This window comes from Drosophila willistoni (genome assembly GCF_018902025.1).
Source record: "Drosophila willistoni isolate 14030-0811.24 chromosome 2L unlocalized genomic scaffold, UCI_dwil_1.1 Seg72.1, whole genome shotgun sequence".
Classification (NCBI taxonomy): Eukaryota; Metazoa; Arthropoda; class Insecta; order Diptera; family Drosophilidae; genus Drosophila; species Drosophila willistoni.
In genome coordinates this window covers 3,045,630-3,063,738 of record NW_025814049.1, presented here as the reverse complement: position 1 = coordinate 3,063,738, position 18,109 = coordinate 3,045,630, and the positions used below count along the sequence as shown (strand labels likewise).

At 37.1% G+C, this 18,109-nt stretch overlaps 1 protein-coding gene across 1 annotated transcript in view; it reads right to left on the bottom strand.

The window, feature by feature from the left end:
- LOC6646114 overlaps positions 1-18,109 on the bottom strand; it is a 172,660-nt gene that overhangs the window by 41,931 nt on the left and 112,620 nt on the right. Inside the window, exon 3 of the mRNA XM_002068722.4 lies at positions 5,331-6,103. Within this exon, the coding sequence (XP_002068758.1) occupies positions 5,331-6,103 (773 nt within the window). The remainder of the gene's footprint in view (positions 1-5,330; positions 6,104-18,109) is intronic.

The window sequence follows — 18,109 nt, the reverse complement described above, 5'->3', positions numbered from 1 at the left end:
GCTGCTGTTGCTTGCCCATTGTTATAATGTTTGGAGCCATGGAGAGAAATGACTATCTGGCTATCTCTACTGCAGTTGCTGTAATTATGATTTTACGCCTTTTGTTTTCATGGTGGTAATGTATTTTTTTTTATTTCAGGATTTTTGGTTCTAGCAATTGGTCAGTTGCATCAATTCGCATAAATTGTTGCATAACTTTGCATAATCATTTGGTTTTGTTACCGATTTAACACAAGTTGGCGGTTCTATAATATATGTATAATGTAATTTTCTAATTACATTTAAATTTTGCATTTTATTTCCTGTTGCCTTCACTTGTATTTTATTTATGCATGAATAATATTATTATTGAAGTCGCGTGAATGGATAATATTCAATTAGATTTTGGTATGCAGCATCCACGGCTTATATTAAATATTTATGACTAAATTTTGAACTATTTAAAAGGATTTTTTGGATCTTAATTTCATTAAAATAGGGTTTAATGTGTTATAGAGTGCTCGATCTATCACAGAGTGATATTCCATTTTAGTTTAGCATAATTGAACTTGTCTTTTATTTCATTTTTCAAATCGAATGTTTCAAAATCTTTTCGTTTCCTTGCTGGCAAGCAATTAGCTTCAATTCGTTTCGTTCTATATGCCAGTCTAGAGTGTCTCTCTCATTCTATCTCTGTGTTTTTTTGTGTGAGAAAAATGGCTACTTATATCTTTCACTTGCTTGGAATTGCAAAAATCTTGTCGGCAAACATTATACGCTGCTGCCTGTCCCCTTTGCGTTTCATGCCAACTCCTTCTTCGTTTTCGTCTTCGTCTGCTTGCCATTGCTTCAGCTGTTGGCCCCAAGCTACTAACTTGAAATTGCTTTCGGCAAATATATTAGCCTCTTGATAATTTTCAACAATAAATTCTTTGTACACACACACACACACACACACACACAGGGAGAGAGTGGGAGACAGAGAGACCTATATACATACACTTCACTCACTGTTCGTTCAAGAAGTAGCAAAAGGAGGAACTGGGATAAACTCCTCGCCTGCTCTGGGACTCTAATGCATTGTGTGCAACGCTCTAGAAAGTACAACAAAAGTCGCTCATGTTGCAAGCTGTCAGTGCAACACTTGTCGCATGTCATTGCCGCAGTTGCAAGCAATGGCAAGACTGGTGTGGCACACTGAACGTTAGAAAAGGAAAGACTACACGACGATACCGAGCAGACTTTTGCTGAAGACAACGCACAAGACAAAAGTCAGCGCCAACGACAAGTCCAACAACAACAGCAACAGTGACTCAAATGCAATTGCAACTGCCATCAGACTTGAGGGAGAGCAGTGGGTGGAGACTTCTATCCAAGCCAAGCGATATAGCGGGGCATGGGGTTTGGGGTGAACAGGCTTGGAATTATCTTCTGAGCTCTGGGTGAAGGTGGAGCGCTTCTGATAATGATAAAATATATATTTGTTAGGGGCCAACAAACACGCCAAACAAACCAACTTCGGGTTACCCTATTTGCCCGATATGTACTCATATTTTATGTTGACTCTTATTCATTTCAAATCATGAAACTAAATCTAACTTGTGAAAACCAAGATCAAATCTTAAAAAGAAAGCTAGAATCAGAATACTTTTAAAATATACTTTGAGATTCTAAACTTTTGGAAGATTTTATGTAGAAATGAAGAAATTTAAACGTTGCCGAACTTTAAAATTTAAACCTTCTGTTTAAAAAGATTTATATTAATACTTGTTTAAAACATTTAAATCTCTTTATTTTCAATATGCTCTATCAATTCAAAAAAAATATACCTAATATAAAGGAAATACCCCAGACAAATCTAAATCTTAATCTTAATGTAAAAAGAAAGTTTAACAGTTTGCAATGTGATAAATTTGACTTCTACAATTTTTTGTTTTTTTTTTTTGTGGAATTCCGATTCTTAGCATACTTTTATGGGTGTTTTTTAACTTCATTTGATATGGCATACAAATTTTATAATATTTGTATGAAATTTACTTGTATTATTTTCTAATCTCGTTAGATTTATGAATCCCTCACATTTTCTTAGAGAAAAAAAGAGAATAGCAATTTCGGTTGACTAAAGCTTTAGTCGACATCTACCTTCTTGATGCTGCTGCTTCACACATTTATCTTTTAGCCGCACACACACACACACAGATAGACATTGCTTTTTCACATTGTTGCCGCATCATTGTTGTAATTGCAGTCAGCCTCCGTCTCCAGCTCTATCCATGGCTTCAGCAACCTCATCACACCTCTCTTTTGGTCTCCCTCTCTCTCTCTGCGCCATCGACCATGCTCATCCGCTTCTTTTGCTCTTTCACATGGCTGGCTTTTGTTTTAACACAACTAATACAATTGCACCGTGGGGAAATGTGCTGCGATGGCAGACCGAAAGATGGTGTTGATTTTATTTGCCATCGTAGGAGCCCCCTACTATCTCCATCCTCCATTTTCATGCCCCATCCCTGGTATTGCTCTCGACATTGTAACTAACTTAATAAACTTGTCAAAGGTACAAAGTAAGCGGCGTGTTAGCAACTTGTGCTCCCCATTTCCATCCCCAGTTTTATCTCTTCTATGCCACCGCATTGTGTTGCTCATTTTCATTTGGGGATTTCAGAGACTGAGTGATTAATTTCTTGGCTTGATGTGATTTAGTTGCATTCTGCCGCCGTCTTTGCCGCTGCTGCTGCAGTGAACTCCCTTGACTGTTGCCTGTTGCCTACTAATTGACTAATGGAGGCTTAGCGTTCAGCTATTCACTTGATGCAATTTAAAGTCTGTTGACCTTAAAGTGTCAGCCATAAAACCATTAACTTGCCATATGCCACAAGCCACAGCAAAACCATAGAGAGAGAGAGAGAGAAGTAAATAAAGACACTCACCAGATGAAGTCGGGCATATAAATACGTATAATAATTTTGTTTTTATGATTGTTTTGTTAGTGACAAATTTCTTGGTAAATCAAAGCTAAATCAAACTTCATAGATATCATGGAAAGACTTTACGCTCCTTTCCATTTAAATTGAAAAGCCAAATGTGTGTGTGTGTGTGTGTGTGTGTCTGGTTTGCTGGAATCTCAAATTCCAATCTGATGTCAGACAAATTTTGGCTTTGGATTTTCTCAATTGACTACAGAAGTGAATCTAATATGAAATGCAAGAACAAATAGCAATAACAACAAGTGTAACATCAGCAGCAGCTATAGCAGAGACAGCAGCAGGTGAGGTAAAGCAAGAGCCATGAGAAGAACTCTAACAATGTTTACCCACAAAGTATGCAACACTTTTTCGAGGCAGGTGCAGAATGCCAAGCCACAATATGTAACAACAACAAACAATTCTCCCTACTCCACTGCTCTCTAACCAAATGCAGCTCTCTAGCCACGTACATACAAAGTGTTGCCGGTATTCTCGTTGTTGCAACTTGTTACTATTATTTGCCCATCAACAACTTGGCCTGCCAACTTGTTGTATTTACAGAAAAACAAGTGCGAGCATAACACAATCGCAACAACAATACTAGCAAGTGCAAAAATAACAGACAGTTGGCAATATGAGCATCTGCTAGTGAAATATCCAACATCTAACTCTCAAATAGACAATGTAGTTGGAGTTTGTTGTTGCTCTACAAATGTTTCATTACTAAATTATTTTATTGCTAATCCGCGGAGTGCCCACTATAACTATTTAAATATTTATTTAAGTTAATTTAGTCACTTATTCAAAACCACAAAAGTTCACTCACATTATGCCTATAAAATTATGAAATTTAACCTTCATTTTTAACAGCTTACAAATAATGCCAACAATTCCTACAAAATGCTTGTGCCATGTCTAAAACAACTTATCAATTAAGTTCTTTGTCGACTAAAAAGACGTTTCGCATTTGAAAGACTGTTTTATCAGAAACCAGAAATCTTTGATATGTCAATTTAGAGCCCTCTTGTCGATTGACAAAAGAAAATATTTTTATAATTGATTAAATGAAGACTCAAATATTACTCTTCCATATGATCAAAAATGATTTAGATAAAGTACAAAAACCAAAACGTAAATTATAATGAATATGGTTCTAAAAAGAATGGAAACTGATGAAAAGATGGGGTCATAAATAAGTCACCAATAGAAGTCGTATTTTAATTGGAGATAGGATTCGAAAAAGATTTGTATATGATACTACATTTTTTTATTAATAACCGCTCTTATTTCATCTCTTTTATTAAAAATACAAAAAGAAGAGCTGGAATTAGTAAATTAACGTTATATCTTTCATTAACTTGTTCGTTAAATTATATAGTATTATGTTCAAAGACAACACCAGTAAACAGATTAAAAGATCTACTTTAAATCGATATTGGTGTTGAAATGAATTTTGTAATTTTAACATACTCTAGTTGCCGCTCTCAATGAAAAAGTTTTTGCAAATGTTAAACAACTTCCCGTTCCCGTCTAATGCCGCAAACACACAATAGCAAAACACTTTCAACACTCCACAAAAAGCTGTGTGTTATAATTGCATTACGCCAAAAGGTAGACTACAGTTTTTGCACACTCCTTTACTTCCTCTTCAGGCTCCTTTACTCTACTCTACTCTACTCTGCTCTGTTTGCGTTTGCAATTACAACTCAATAACTTTTGCTCGTTGGTAGAGTTAACTTTTGCATCATGTTTGTTATGAAAATGTGCAACGAGTTGCGCCAGGAAGTTGGCGGGCGAAGAAGATGGAGAATGGAAGGCGTGGCTCTGTTGCTACGCATAGCAAAAAACTCGTAATTAGAAGTGGGAGAAGAAAAAAATTAAAACCAAAAGCAGAAGCAAAAAGATGTGAATGAGTAAGGGAATTGACTGTTGGTTAGGTCAAAGGTGGAATGGGCAACAAGCTGAACTCTTAAAAACGCTTTTGACATCAGAGAAACTATCAAATAATAACGATTATCCCATTTGCATAATGCGGCAAGTAAGCGACAAATAGGCGGACACAAAAGCCAGACAAATAAAGCCAAAGGAACACAAGAAAGAAAAGCAAAAAATGTAAGAAAACTGGCACTCGAGACGTCTGAGAAAAGAATAAAAATGAAGGACACAGATACACACACACATAGGAAGAGAAGAAAATAGGATAAATAGAAAAAGGAAAGGCTAAGGGAAAAATAAAAGAACCTAAGGACCAGCTAAGAATGCAATTAAAGTCAAATGCTGCAAACAAGTTGGCAGCTCTGACAGCTACAGTTCCACTTGAAAAACAGCACAGATAGAAAGAAAATAAAGAAATGGAAAAGGAATTCCTCTACACTCTACACTCACCTGGCCATTCTTATACCACATGCTGGTGGCTATATCCAAATCCACTTCACACATCAGCCTTATTTCCGAATGCTGTTCCGCATAGACCACAGACATTTCCTCAGCCTCATAGGGATTAGGAGGCACTGGGCGCAATGGCAGAACTCTAGGCGCCTCTACGGTGTCATCATCATCATCCACATCGTCTTCGCGACTCTTGCGTGGAAAGAGATCTCTTGTGGCAGTGCCACTATCAAACTCCTCCACATCATCTATAATAATTACTGGCTCTTTGGGCTTGGGCTTGAGATCCTCGGGAGCCAAATGAATGGATGTGGAGCGTGCTCTTTTCGGTATTACCATTAGCTTTGGAGCTGCTGATAATGTTGAATTATTCACATAGACTGGACTAGCCCGGGGACTGGAACTAGAACTAGTAACCTGCAACGCAGTCGTTGCAATTGCTGTCGATGTGGAACTACTAATTCTGCCATCGTCCTCTTCTGTTTCGCGACGCTGACGTCTCCGCACAGCACGATGTGCTTGATGATACGGACTGGATTTACTTCCGCCAGCATTTTTCGGATGAAACTTTTTAAATTTGTTGGCCTTAGCTCTATGATGGTCAACTGTGTGGCCGTCCAGTTTCAAATGCTGTTGACCAAATACTTCCGTTTGCTCTTGGTATTGCTCTGATATGCTGGTTAGCCATTTTTTGGCAGGCTTCGATTGCTTCAATTGCTGTCCCGCTGTTGACTTGGCATTGATATTTTGTGGTTGTGTGTAGGTGGTGCCTGGAAAAATGCAAAATGGAAAACAATATTATATTAGTAAGTGCAATTGCATACATTCTAAACTTGTTAGTTAAGTAAAGTTCAAACTGGTTTAGCTTTGCCACCTACATATGGCAATTCAATTTACACCTCCGCTGCTGGCTACCTACTGTGTAGGTCCTTAACATTGTTCAGTAATAATTCTCTTAGAGTCTGAGAGTATCAATTACAATTGCATTCTCTAAAGGTTTTCTCCAAAGGATATAGGAGGCATACGGTTGCCTTCTAAGCTCTCTTACTCGCACTCTCTTTGTCTATGGGCTCATGCATTTATTTATGACATTTTGCAATGACCGAAAATTTCAGCAGTAAAATCATCAAAGAGAAGAGGAGGAGCAGGAGTAAGAAGAGGAGAAGAAAAGGCATTAGGTAGACATGATTCCTTCGGGCCGACTACTCTGTACACTTTTGGGTAACATTTACCCTATATGCATGCAAATCCTTTTGTAATCCTTTTGCGCATTCAAAGCTATTTTCAAGCCTAGTCTCGTTCCTGTTTTAACTCCTTCTTCCACTTCCATTCGCATTCTCGTTGTTGTTGATAAATTTACACAAGTGTATGACAAGCTTTCAAATGGTAATTAATATTCATCTGAGACTATGCCTCCGCCTTCGTAGTCATCGTCCCACACACACACACACACACACATGCTCTGTCCTCCCTCTATCAGTGTTTGTCTCCTTCATGGAGTCAACTGAAGGCAAACGCAAGCCCTGTGTCTGTGGTTAGCTGACAAAAGCAGAGACAATACTCGGTAGCTGCTTCGTCTCTCAATGTCTCTCAAACTCCAAGTCTCACTGTCTCTCTTTCTCTATATCTAGTCGCTCTCTTTCTCTGTCTTTGTCTAACACCCATTGTCATTGTCTGTGTATTTTGAGGCTTTTGTCTAACCAGCCCTTTTCTGGTTATACAAAGGCGGGGCTGGGCTGCATCCCGCTCTCCCTCTCTTTCTCTTTGTCTCTCGCCCATCTCAGTTGCCTTTTGTAGCTTAAATTAAAGTTGTCATTTTTCAAGTGAACGCACAAAAGTATGCAATGCGCTTAATAAATTTTGTGCCTGGCATATCCTGGAGAGGAAACTCAAACTGAACTTGGAGCTGGCAGATAAACTCCATCTATCTAGCTTCTCCTATCTCTCTCTTTCTCCTTCCTTGGCTTCGGCGCTAAAATGTTTTCACAACAGCTTAAAAGTCTGCTTTTTGCCTATAAGAACGGCACATATGAGTGTGTGTGTGTCTTGTTTGTTTACATGCAGTTGTAGTTGTTTGTGCTGTAACTTAAGTTGTAAATGAAGATTGCGCCGGAAATTGCACAAAACTGACGACGACGATGACGACGACAAGAAGCGGGCTGCTGCTGCTGCTGCTGCTTCTACAGCTACTGCCACGCCCCCTTCAAGATGTGCGTGTAAATTTAATGAAGCTGCCACCCACCCACCTACCTACACACACAAAAACACATATACTGATACAGCCCAACTCAAGTAGCTATGGGCGCGGCACATGGCCATACATTGAAGACATGCGGCAACTAAGGGCGAGAACACATTTTCTGTGGCATGCTGCAAATGTGTTGCATACGTTGCGATGCATAAATTGCTTACCGTGTTGTTAAGCAGTCTCAAGGGGGGGCGGGCGCAGCCATAGCCAGTGAGGGAAAGAGTGCCGACAGAAGGGAGTACTTGTTGTTTGATAGTTGATAAAATTGTTAGTTTTGGGCTAAAAACTTGTTTGGCTGCCATTTTGCTCATTAGGCGGTAAGCAAGTTTACACACTTACAACATATTGAGTGTGAGACTCTGTCGAAAGGAAATCTCACAGAATGGTGTACGTTATGAAAACAAAAAGCAAATGTGAGAGACTATAAGAATAACTATAGGATAAGGCTTCAATGATTTATTTTACAAGTTCTGGTAGTGATACACAATATTCTCTTAGTTGTGATTACGACTTTTGTACCCTTTATGCAACATTCTGGATTCTCAGTCAAACCTTGAATTTAAAATGGCTTAACGTCAATCTTCAAAAATATGATTTTTTTTTAATTTTCTTGAATTAGTTTCAGAATAATTGAGAAATGTTTTGAAAGGAGAATGCTAGTCGTGTTTCTTAAACATGTTACTACCTGCTAGTTTAGATGTGTTTAAAGCTTATAATGTTGTTAATTGAAAGTCATTTTTTTTTGCTAACTAGAAATGTTTTTAAACAAAATGTTAGACATTTGTTTAGACAACCTTGTTGACACGTAAATACATATGTTGTGATCATGTTAATATTCTGCTAAATTTTCTATTTTATCTTATATCTTTCATGAAATTTCGACAAATATTATGTTATATTGACAAAACAAATAAGTGTCGCAAGTCTAGAAAAGTTAGTTACAATATAGGCAGAACTATGATTTGTTTATAATTCGTATTATCTCTTGACTAAAGTTTTAAATCAAATTTTAGTTAGATGATTTTAAAATCAAATTTTTGTTTACAAATTTTCTCATCTAACATCTGAAAACAAAATAGATTTTGATGGCTATACTCTCATCTCCTCCTGTTTGTTTTTTACCAAAAATTAAAAAAGGATAAATTTTCAAGTCTTTAATCCCAAATACATCGAATAGTCTAATTTTTTTCCCAACAAACTTAAACCTCTCACTATATTTCAGAATAATTAAAGAATAGCTTTCTGTTTGACTTAATTTGCTTTTACTTAATGCAAAAATTGGCTATTTGTATAAGGGAATTTATTGGTGTTAATTTTTTTTTTTTTGCCAACTGTCAATTGACTTGACAGTTGTTGTCAGCCATTTAAATCAGGTTACCACACCACGCCCACCTTTTTTTTTTGTCTATATGCGCCTGTTCGACTTATCCAGCTCATCTATGTATGCACAAAATGATATTTATTTTATATTTCATCGTGCATAAATCAATGCATTTTTACCAATTATTGCAATCATTTTTATATGAACAATTTTTTATGCAGCAAAAGAAAAAAAAAATGACAATTATGGGAGTTTTTATTTTTTGCTACTTATTATTTGCCTTATCAATATGCAAAATGACATTGGATTGGCATGGCCTAGAGGGCATGGCCAGGGCAATCAAGCGCTGACATAATTACATGCTCGTTCGTTTTATGTCACACAGCCTGATTACCAGACGATTTTCTCTTAGATCAACACACACATACGCACACATATACACCCTCAAAAACAAAAAAAAAAAAAAATCCGAACTGAAACATGCAAATGACATCGAGTGTGCAGTTCTTTCCCTTATTTTCTCTGTTTTTCAACTGTTTTTTAATTATGTCAACAATAATTTAATGCACTCTGCATCAGTGTGTGGGTATGTGCATTTGCATGTCTCTCTCTCTATCCCTCTCTCTCTATCTCTCCCTCTCTCTCACTCTTTTTCTGCTTGTGTGTGTGTGTCTGTAATATAATAATATTATTTTATGCAAATTCATAAAGATATTGAACAGCAAATATACAACATATAAAAAAATGTTGCATATTTATCAGGGCAAATATGTAAATCAACTGAAATGGAATAAAATTGAAAGAAATTGCCATACTTGATGTATTTATGATCTATATTCATGGAATTTAAAGTAAAGAGTATTCTATTCCTCAGAATATGAGAGGCATCCTATGCCCAAAACAATAATGCCATGTGTCGCCCTTTTCTTAGCACTCTGAAGTCGACTTCATGCGCACACAGTTCGACTTTTATATATACATATTGTACATATGTATGTAGGTGTGTATGCATTCAGTGTTGATTAGGTTAATGTCCTTAAGGCATAAGACCAGCTGGCAGAGCTCTCTTCACTTCAATTCATCCCTGCTGTAACTGGCTACCAGCCGCTTCTGAGTTACCAACAAGCAGCTTACGTGTTTTATGCACCTGGCCAGAAGGAGTTGCAGCAGGTCCCTATGTGTATATACACAGAAATGTGTGTGTTTATGTGTGTGCATCTGGAATCCTTGTGCATTGTTTAAGTTTCACAACGTCGACAACTTTGCCAACCGCCACTTAATGCAAGCGCAAGTGAGTAAGTAGTATGAGAGGGGCGTGACTGCACTTTGCCTGGCATGCGGTGGCGGCTTTTGTGGCAATGCCTCGGTGGCAAACCAGGCAAACAACAACAACAACAACAACAAGAACATCAACATCAGCAATGTATAGCAATGCCAAGCTGCAGTCTCTCCAACTCTCTAACTTGGCAGCAAGTAAAAGGCTTTTAATCGATTCTAAATGGTCTACAAAATTATTGTGTTAATTTACATTTTCCATGTTAACATTTTGCCTTTTCTTGTTGAAAAGAGGCAAACGGCAGGTGGCAGGTGGCAAGTGGCAACTGGCAAGGGGGCCACAATGTAATGATTAGAAATTAATTAATTTGCTAGCAAGTTTGGAGCCTTGACTTTTGTTCCAAGAAACTTTACTCAAATCTCAAATGTTGTCTTAACCCACTTCCGGGCGTAACCTTTTAGCCAAGGTTATATTATTTCAACATCTTCTTTGGGTTATTTTTTGTTTTTACCCACTACGTGACACATTTTATGTCATTTTTTTGGTTGGTACTTTTTTTATGATTATGCATGGTGAAAACCTTTGCCCTCTGGTGTCCACAGAGTTTCAGATGAAACTGACTGGTTGGAGTGAGATGGAATGGCCCTAGCCATTAGACCACTAGGACCCTAATGTTCACGGCAATTACTCGACTTGCGACCCTTGCGTCCATTTCACATATGTATGTGGCATGTTTGCTTCATTACACACAAATACAAACAGCCAAATGGGGGAAACCAGAGCAAAAGCAGCAGAAGCAGCAGCAGCGACAATGTCAGCGACATTTACACAATGTCAACTATAAAGTTGCACTGGCAGTTTTAAAGGGCAAATGGGAAGGAGGAGCAGGGCAGGAGGCAGAGCAGGGCAGGAGCGGGAAGGGATGGGAAGGGTAGTTGAGGTAGGTAGGAATTGGCTAGAGCAAATTGGAACACCTTTTCGGCCAGGATGCGTTGGCACAGTTTGCTTTGCTCTGTGTGTCTGTAGTCGCTCTGCTTTGCAATTGTGTCAAATTAATTGTCAACTGTTGTCCCTCCCTCTCTCTGTCTGTCCCCTGCAACATTTATCTCTCTCTCTCACACACACACACACACTGAGCTCACACTGTATAGTCCTTTTTCTTGTTATTGTTGCTGTTGCCTGGTCTATCTGTCTGTCGTCTCTTTGATAAATTGCATTTAATGGCTGCCGCCAATTAAGAGCAATTTTTGCTACTAGTTCAACAATTTTCTCTTTTTTCATATATATTTTTTTTCTCTATTTTCTTTCTTTTTTGTTCTGCTGTTGCCGTTTATTCTTGGCCTGCATTTTAAAGTGGCATCAAGCAGAACGGGTAGAGAGAATGATAGAGGAGCAAAAGCAAGCTTGGCCTAATAGAAATTGATAGCTTTAGGTTGACTGCCCTCTTCTCTGTGCTCACTGACTCAATCCCTGACTCTTTTGGGCTCTGGCCCTGGCCTGACCACGTGCTTTGCTCATATTTCTCACTTCAGCACGCAGGCAACATTACAAAAAATTAGATAAAACATTATATTTAATGCAAAAAACGAGAAAGCACAGAACTAGTGAGAGAAACACACAGAGAGAGAGAGTGAGAGAGACAACTTATAGTCTTTGCCTCGTTTAACCAGCTATTCTTGTCTCTCTTTCATTGCCTCTTTTGTGTTATTTATGTCGCCTGGTGACTTGGCCCAAAAGGTCGGCAGTTTGTTCCATCAACTTTTTCTTGGTTTCCTGTTTTTCTCGCTCTTCTTTTTTTTATGAGTTAATGGTCAAGCGGGGCATTCCATTAGTTAGTTTGGGTTAGGTAATCAAGCAACTTAATTTGAAATTCTCAATATAAGACTTTTGCTTAGTTTCTACTATGAACTTTAAGATGAAAGACATTTTTAATTAGAAAATTGTTTAATTAATAAATGATTTTAAAAATGAAATGAAAATAATAATTTTCTCATAATGTAAAAAATATTGAAATTTTTAGAAATGTGCTTAACATATTAAAAAGGTCTCTTATTTAACTTTGAATGAATTCCTCCACCCATTTTATTTATTTGAATATCATATTTTATTTTAAAATTCCTTCGTTTGCTATTTATAAATTAAGTTGTCCTCAGAGATGGCCGATATAAAAAACGTATACATGGAATATTTTTTAAATTTGTCTCCAGAGTTATCCCATGACTTATCCAACATTTTTCTGGCTCATTAATGTAGGGTATCAAAAGAAAATGTCATGTACTTTCACAGAGCTTCTTGTGTGTGTGTGTGTGTGTATGTAGCTTTTCTTGGTCATTAGGCGTGGCCATATTTAGCGGAACGGCGGCCAAAGACTCTACGTGATGTGACCAGTTTGCCAGCCACAAATTAAGTATACGCCGCGTTTGCGACTTCTACTAAAAAGTATGCTGCAATTTTGCCTCATGAACAAACAAATGGCGGGACAACAAACAAAATAGATAGACGATAGGGACGAAGAGTGGACTAAAGTCGCGCAGGTTGTCAGGACATTGAGAGAGCCCCCTTGAAAATACCCGCAGTATCCTGTCAGCTTCATTTTGTTTGTTTGTCGTGGTTGTTGTTGTTGTTGAGCTTTTTTGTTTTGTTTTTTGCTTTTTTGGTGCAACTTTTGCTCAAACAACATGAATTAAGCGCCAAAAAATGTGCGAGGCACGTAAATAACTTTAGAGAGTCAGGCGGAGAGTCTGACTCAACATGGCACGTGACCAAATTTCGATGGCAACTTTGTGTGTCCTCGCCCTTTTATCCTCTTTTATTTTTATATTTTTGTTCGTTTTTATATTTTTGCGTTTTTGTCTTTTACTGCCCCTTTTTTTGCTATCTCGCTCTCTCTCTCTCGTTCTGCACGTTATCATGTTTTCATTTGGCGGCATTGGGACTTTTTAATTTTTGCACAATTTTTAATTTAAATGTATAGACAGATATGTATATATATAAATGACTTTTTCATCTATTTGTATAACGTGTACCCGTAGCAAAAGGGGGTAGAATAAAGACATTTAAATGAAATCATCAAGCAGCAACACGTTTCACTCTATAAACAGTGGCGTTATAATGATCCTGATCCGACTTTGATCTAGCTAAACATGTATATAACTGTTTATCTACCTATCATTGTATAGAACTTCTCATCTGCTTGCCTTTTTATCTGTTCATCTAGTTATCTTTGTATAGAACTTCTGATCTGTTTGCACCCTTATCTCTCCTTCTATCTTCATATATATATATATATATATATATATATATATATATATCAATTTGCTTCACTTTTCTGTGTTTGTATCCTTTAAAATAATATCCCAAAAGAAATATCCTATAATAAGGGCTTAAGGACTTTTACGCAATCAAGGAAGCAAATTTATTTTCCTTATTATATTCTTTTTAAAGGGTATGTGCCCAGTCGATTTGTCAAAATTGTTCTCAAATTTTGTTTTCCTTGCATCCGCAAATTAATGCAAATAAAATGAAACGCAGGGCAATAAAAAATTGTTGTTTTTGAAAGTCTGCAGTATAATTTACTTTTGCTTTGACTTTGCCGCCTCTGCTCTGGATACGCGGAAATGTGCAATTAAAATGATAATTTTAACCCCAATGCACACAGAGGGGTGGTGCCTACCCCCACCGACCACCGACATGTACCCCTCTTCAGTGTCTCTCTGTCCAGTTGGTTGCAATTGCATTTTGCACGTCCTGTGAATTATAACCTGCCGCATAAAAGTCCTGCTATAATTTTACGTTTAAATGATGCGTGCTTCGTGGAACTTGCCACAACTCGTACCCGCCTTCTACCCCAAACATCTACCCAACTCTTTGTGTTTCTCTACTTTTTTGCCGTTTACCCACACTGGGCAATAGTTTTGTGGCTCTTTTTTGTCTCTCTCTTTCTGTCTCTCTCATCTCTCTGTGTCATGCCCCTTGCCACAACTCTTAAGTTTATTGCATTCCTAGCACTCGACCATTTTTTATGAGCTTTAATTAATTCGCTCGACCCGCACAAAAAGAAAACTCGATTCCTATCCCTCTCGTTCCATATCTCCCCATCTTTACCCAAAAAAAAAAAAAAAACAAAACAAAATCTTATTAACTTTGACTCTCTCTGCACACAAATCCAATAAAGGCAAGAGACGAAAAAGGAAAAAAAAAAAAGAAAAGAAAAACATTCAATGGATGGAGAGAAAAACTTCCCTTTCAATAAAAATCAATAATCAAAGTGAAGGGCCGGCCAAAAAAAAAAAAGATACGAAACGAAAGAAAATGTTGAAGATGATGAAGAAATAGCCGTAATGGTTTGCTTATTACCTTCCAATTCATTAAACGTGCCGACCAAACACTCCACCTCCCCCTCCCATCAACCCATGCCAGCCCTTCTGCCATCTTACCTTTCAGCATCACTTTTTCTCAACTGGACAGCCCTTTTTTCCCTTCCATCGAATGAGTGTCGGCCTCTCTCTGTGTGTGTGAGTGATTGTGTCTCTACGGTTCACTGAGTGTACGGAATGTGGGATAAAAAGGAAGAGGCAGGACACAACGCACAGGAAGACGCACTTTGTCGGCCCGCAATGGGCCCATTGATAAAATAAACATGGCTTAAGTAAAGTTAAGCAGCAGCCGAAATACACAAATGTTTGAGCTTTTATTAAAATAAATGTAAGCAATCAAAATAATTCGAATCAGTCAGGAAATTAATTTTTAAAAACCATTTCACGCTTAAGAATGGCAATTTATTAAGTAAACCTTGATTTTTGGCTACCTTTTAGTGGGTTCTAGTTTTGAAGTGTTTAATATTTTTAGTCACCTTTATTGAAATTAAAGAAACTTAAACGAAGATCTTTGCCACAATAAGAAACAAAGCAAATCCTTCCCCTTTGAATTATTTTGGCTAATTACCTAATAGAATAGAACATCGATCGTTAAAGTTATCGATCCTTAAGGTCCACATTCCTTAAATGTAAATACATAATACAAAATCACAATTGATTATCTGCTTATCAATAGGAGATAAACATTCCCATGAATAATTCTTGAAACATTTTTATTGGTTTCGACTTGATTAAACCTAAGTACGAGGTAGTTCTCTTTTGAACAAAGTTGAGGAAAAATAAAAACTTTGAACATTTCCATCAGAACTTGAAATTGATTGCATTACACAATCTGAGTAATGAATGATTTTTTTTTTAAGTGTTTATAATTTTAAAAACTTTAATAAATTTTTAAAGATAGAGTACTACTTATTTGAATTTTTCCTAAAAATGATAGCTGTAAAACAATTTTCATTTAATTTTTAGGAAAGGAAACAGTTGATTTTAGGAAAATTCACACATTTCTTTCTCTCTTTCTCTCCTCGTGACTCTTACTCTTTCGTTGAGCCTGCTTTTTACTCTCGATTTGGCATTTCAGATTCAATAAATCACACAAGTTATTTGTTGTCTAAGCAAAATAAAAGTAGATCTGCTTACGTTTTCTTTACCCAGAATACTCAATCATTTTTACACTTGAAACGAAAAGGCAGTTTTCTTTGCCACTTCCCCACTGCCCATCACTTTTTCTCTTTCTCTCTTATCAGGCGTAAATAATCACAAAACGTTGGCTAAATAATAAATACATATATGTGTATTGTATGATGATGTGTTTGTGTGTGTGTGTGTGTGTGTGTGGAAGTGTTGTTGTGTCTGCCCCCCAAGAACCACTCTCTCTATACCTCACTTCCCTGCTGACCAATCAACTGGCATTAATAGCCTGGTCCAGTGTGGCACTTAGGCTGGCGGCATGAAAAATGATGCAACAACAGAGAGAGAGAAAGAAGAAGTAAAAAAAAAATGGGAAGAAAATCTCCTACTCTAGCCAAAAGGAAAATAAATATTAAATAATCATTTATTTTCCACAAAAGTAGTTGTATTTCTTTTTTCCATTTATTTGTTTGCTTTTATGTTTGCTTGTTTTCTTTCACACCTCTTGTTCTCCCTCTGTCTCATCCATGTGATTTTCTTGCCGTCTTTTATATGGTGGCGTACCACAGTGCGTATGCGCGTTATGCCGTTTCTTAATGCCTGAGTGCATTGACTTGGTTGTGCGGGTGTGTGGCATTTATACAGTTATATTTATATTCAGCCTGAAAAATCAGGTCAGATTTGCTTGCCCTCAGGCTCTAAGCTAAAATTTTTCTACCAGAAGAAAGGAAAAAAGCCAAAAGAAATTTTGCTTAAAAACTCACAAATTGATTTAGTTCACAGAAATACAGAACACACATGCTCACATCATTTGCCCGTGTGTGTGTATATATATTTTTTGGTAATACCAACAAAAATGAATGTCTTAAGTTAAATACCTTAAGGCAAAAGGTTTTAACCCAGATAACCTAGACCTAGTCAGACTGAAACTTGAGTTTTCGTTGAACTAAACGAATAAAAAATTGAATCTCAAATCTTTTATATTTATGATTGAACGAAATTTCGTTAGAAAATCCATCTTAAAGCAATAAATCTATAGGAAATAATCAAATTTACTTACATAAAGTGTCATGTAAGAGCATTGAAATGTTTCTACACACAATTTTAAGATTAAAGCAATTGTTCATGTTAAAATCCTCCAATCGTCTATATTTGAGTTACTTTTAAGACTTTTTATTTTCAAGTTTGCGAATGTCTAACTGGGTATTCAAATTTTAAATAATTTGTATGTTATAAAACTCACATAAAACTTGTAAACATTTTAATAAACTGAACGCATATATAAAGCAGCAGGTAAAGACACACATACACACACACACACTCACTTCTAAATCCCATATATGCACTCTTTATTGCCTTCTCTCCTTAGCATAAAAACAAATTTCAGCATGTAATTGGCGGGAAAACAATTAGCATCGTTTTCCAGCTAGCTTTTCTCTTTGGGCCAAAAGACATTTACAAAAATATTTCGCACAAAATTGCACAAATAACGAGAACAAAAACAAAGTAGAGCTGACGAACTGACTAAGTGCCAAAAGGTAAAAAGTATATGCAAAGAATGTTAAAGAAAAAGGTGGGCAAATGATAGGGGAAAATGGAGAAGGTTTCGGCAACAGTTGGCAGGTTTGAACAGAAAAGTAAAAGAGATACAGAAAGCTAAAGCCAAAGCCAAAAGCAATGAAACTTTTGACACACTTTGCAATTGAAATGCATTTGTCAGGAAGGCGTGAAGGATGGATGAGAGGAATGGAGAGAGAGAGAGAGTAATAAATTACGGTAATTTAGAAAACACTTAGTGCATCTGCGTGTGTGTGTGTGTGTGTATGAAAAAGAGAAAGAGATGGCTTGACATTAGCATACGTGCGCATATTTTTAAGCAGCAGTTGAAAAACGAAAGAAACGACATATATATGTCGCAATTTCCGTTTCCAGTTGGCAGTTGGCAACTTGCAAATGTCACATCCATACAAACACACACACATACACACAAGATATATACAAGCGCAGGCATTGCACCTGCCACTTGTCAAGGTTGCCTGCCTGCCTGCATAAGGCCGTAAGATCTTGGTTAACTTAATGGAAAACCCATGCTCTGTCTCAGTCTCAATCTCTCTTTCTGTGCTTGTCGCCAGTTTCAGTTTCATTTGCTGTTACCTGACAACACAACCACTCAAACCACTGAGCCACCCAACAACCCCACCCACATGTCTACCGAGCTGATGCCAACTGCCACCTGTCACCTGGGCTGACGACAGCCATAGATGAGCAAAAATAAATATGCGGCCTACTTATGCCAAAAAAAAAAACTCAATAAGTGAAAAAATGCAACAAAAATAAAAGAAAAAATATAACAGGAAATGTGTCAATGCACAATGCAAAAAAGATTAATAAAGTTGAGAATGCAATGCGAATGAATGCGAACACTCT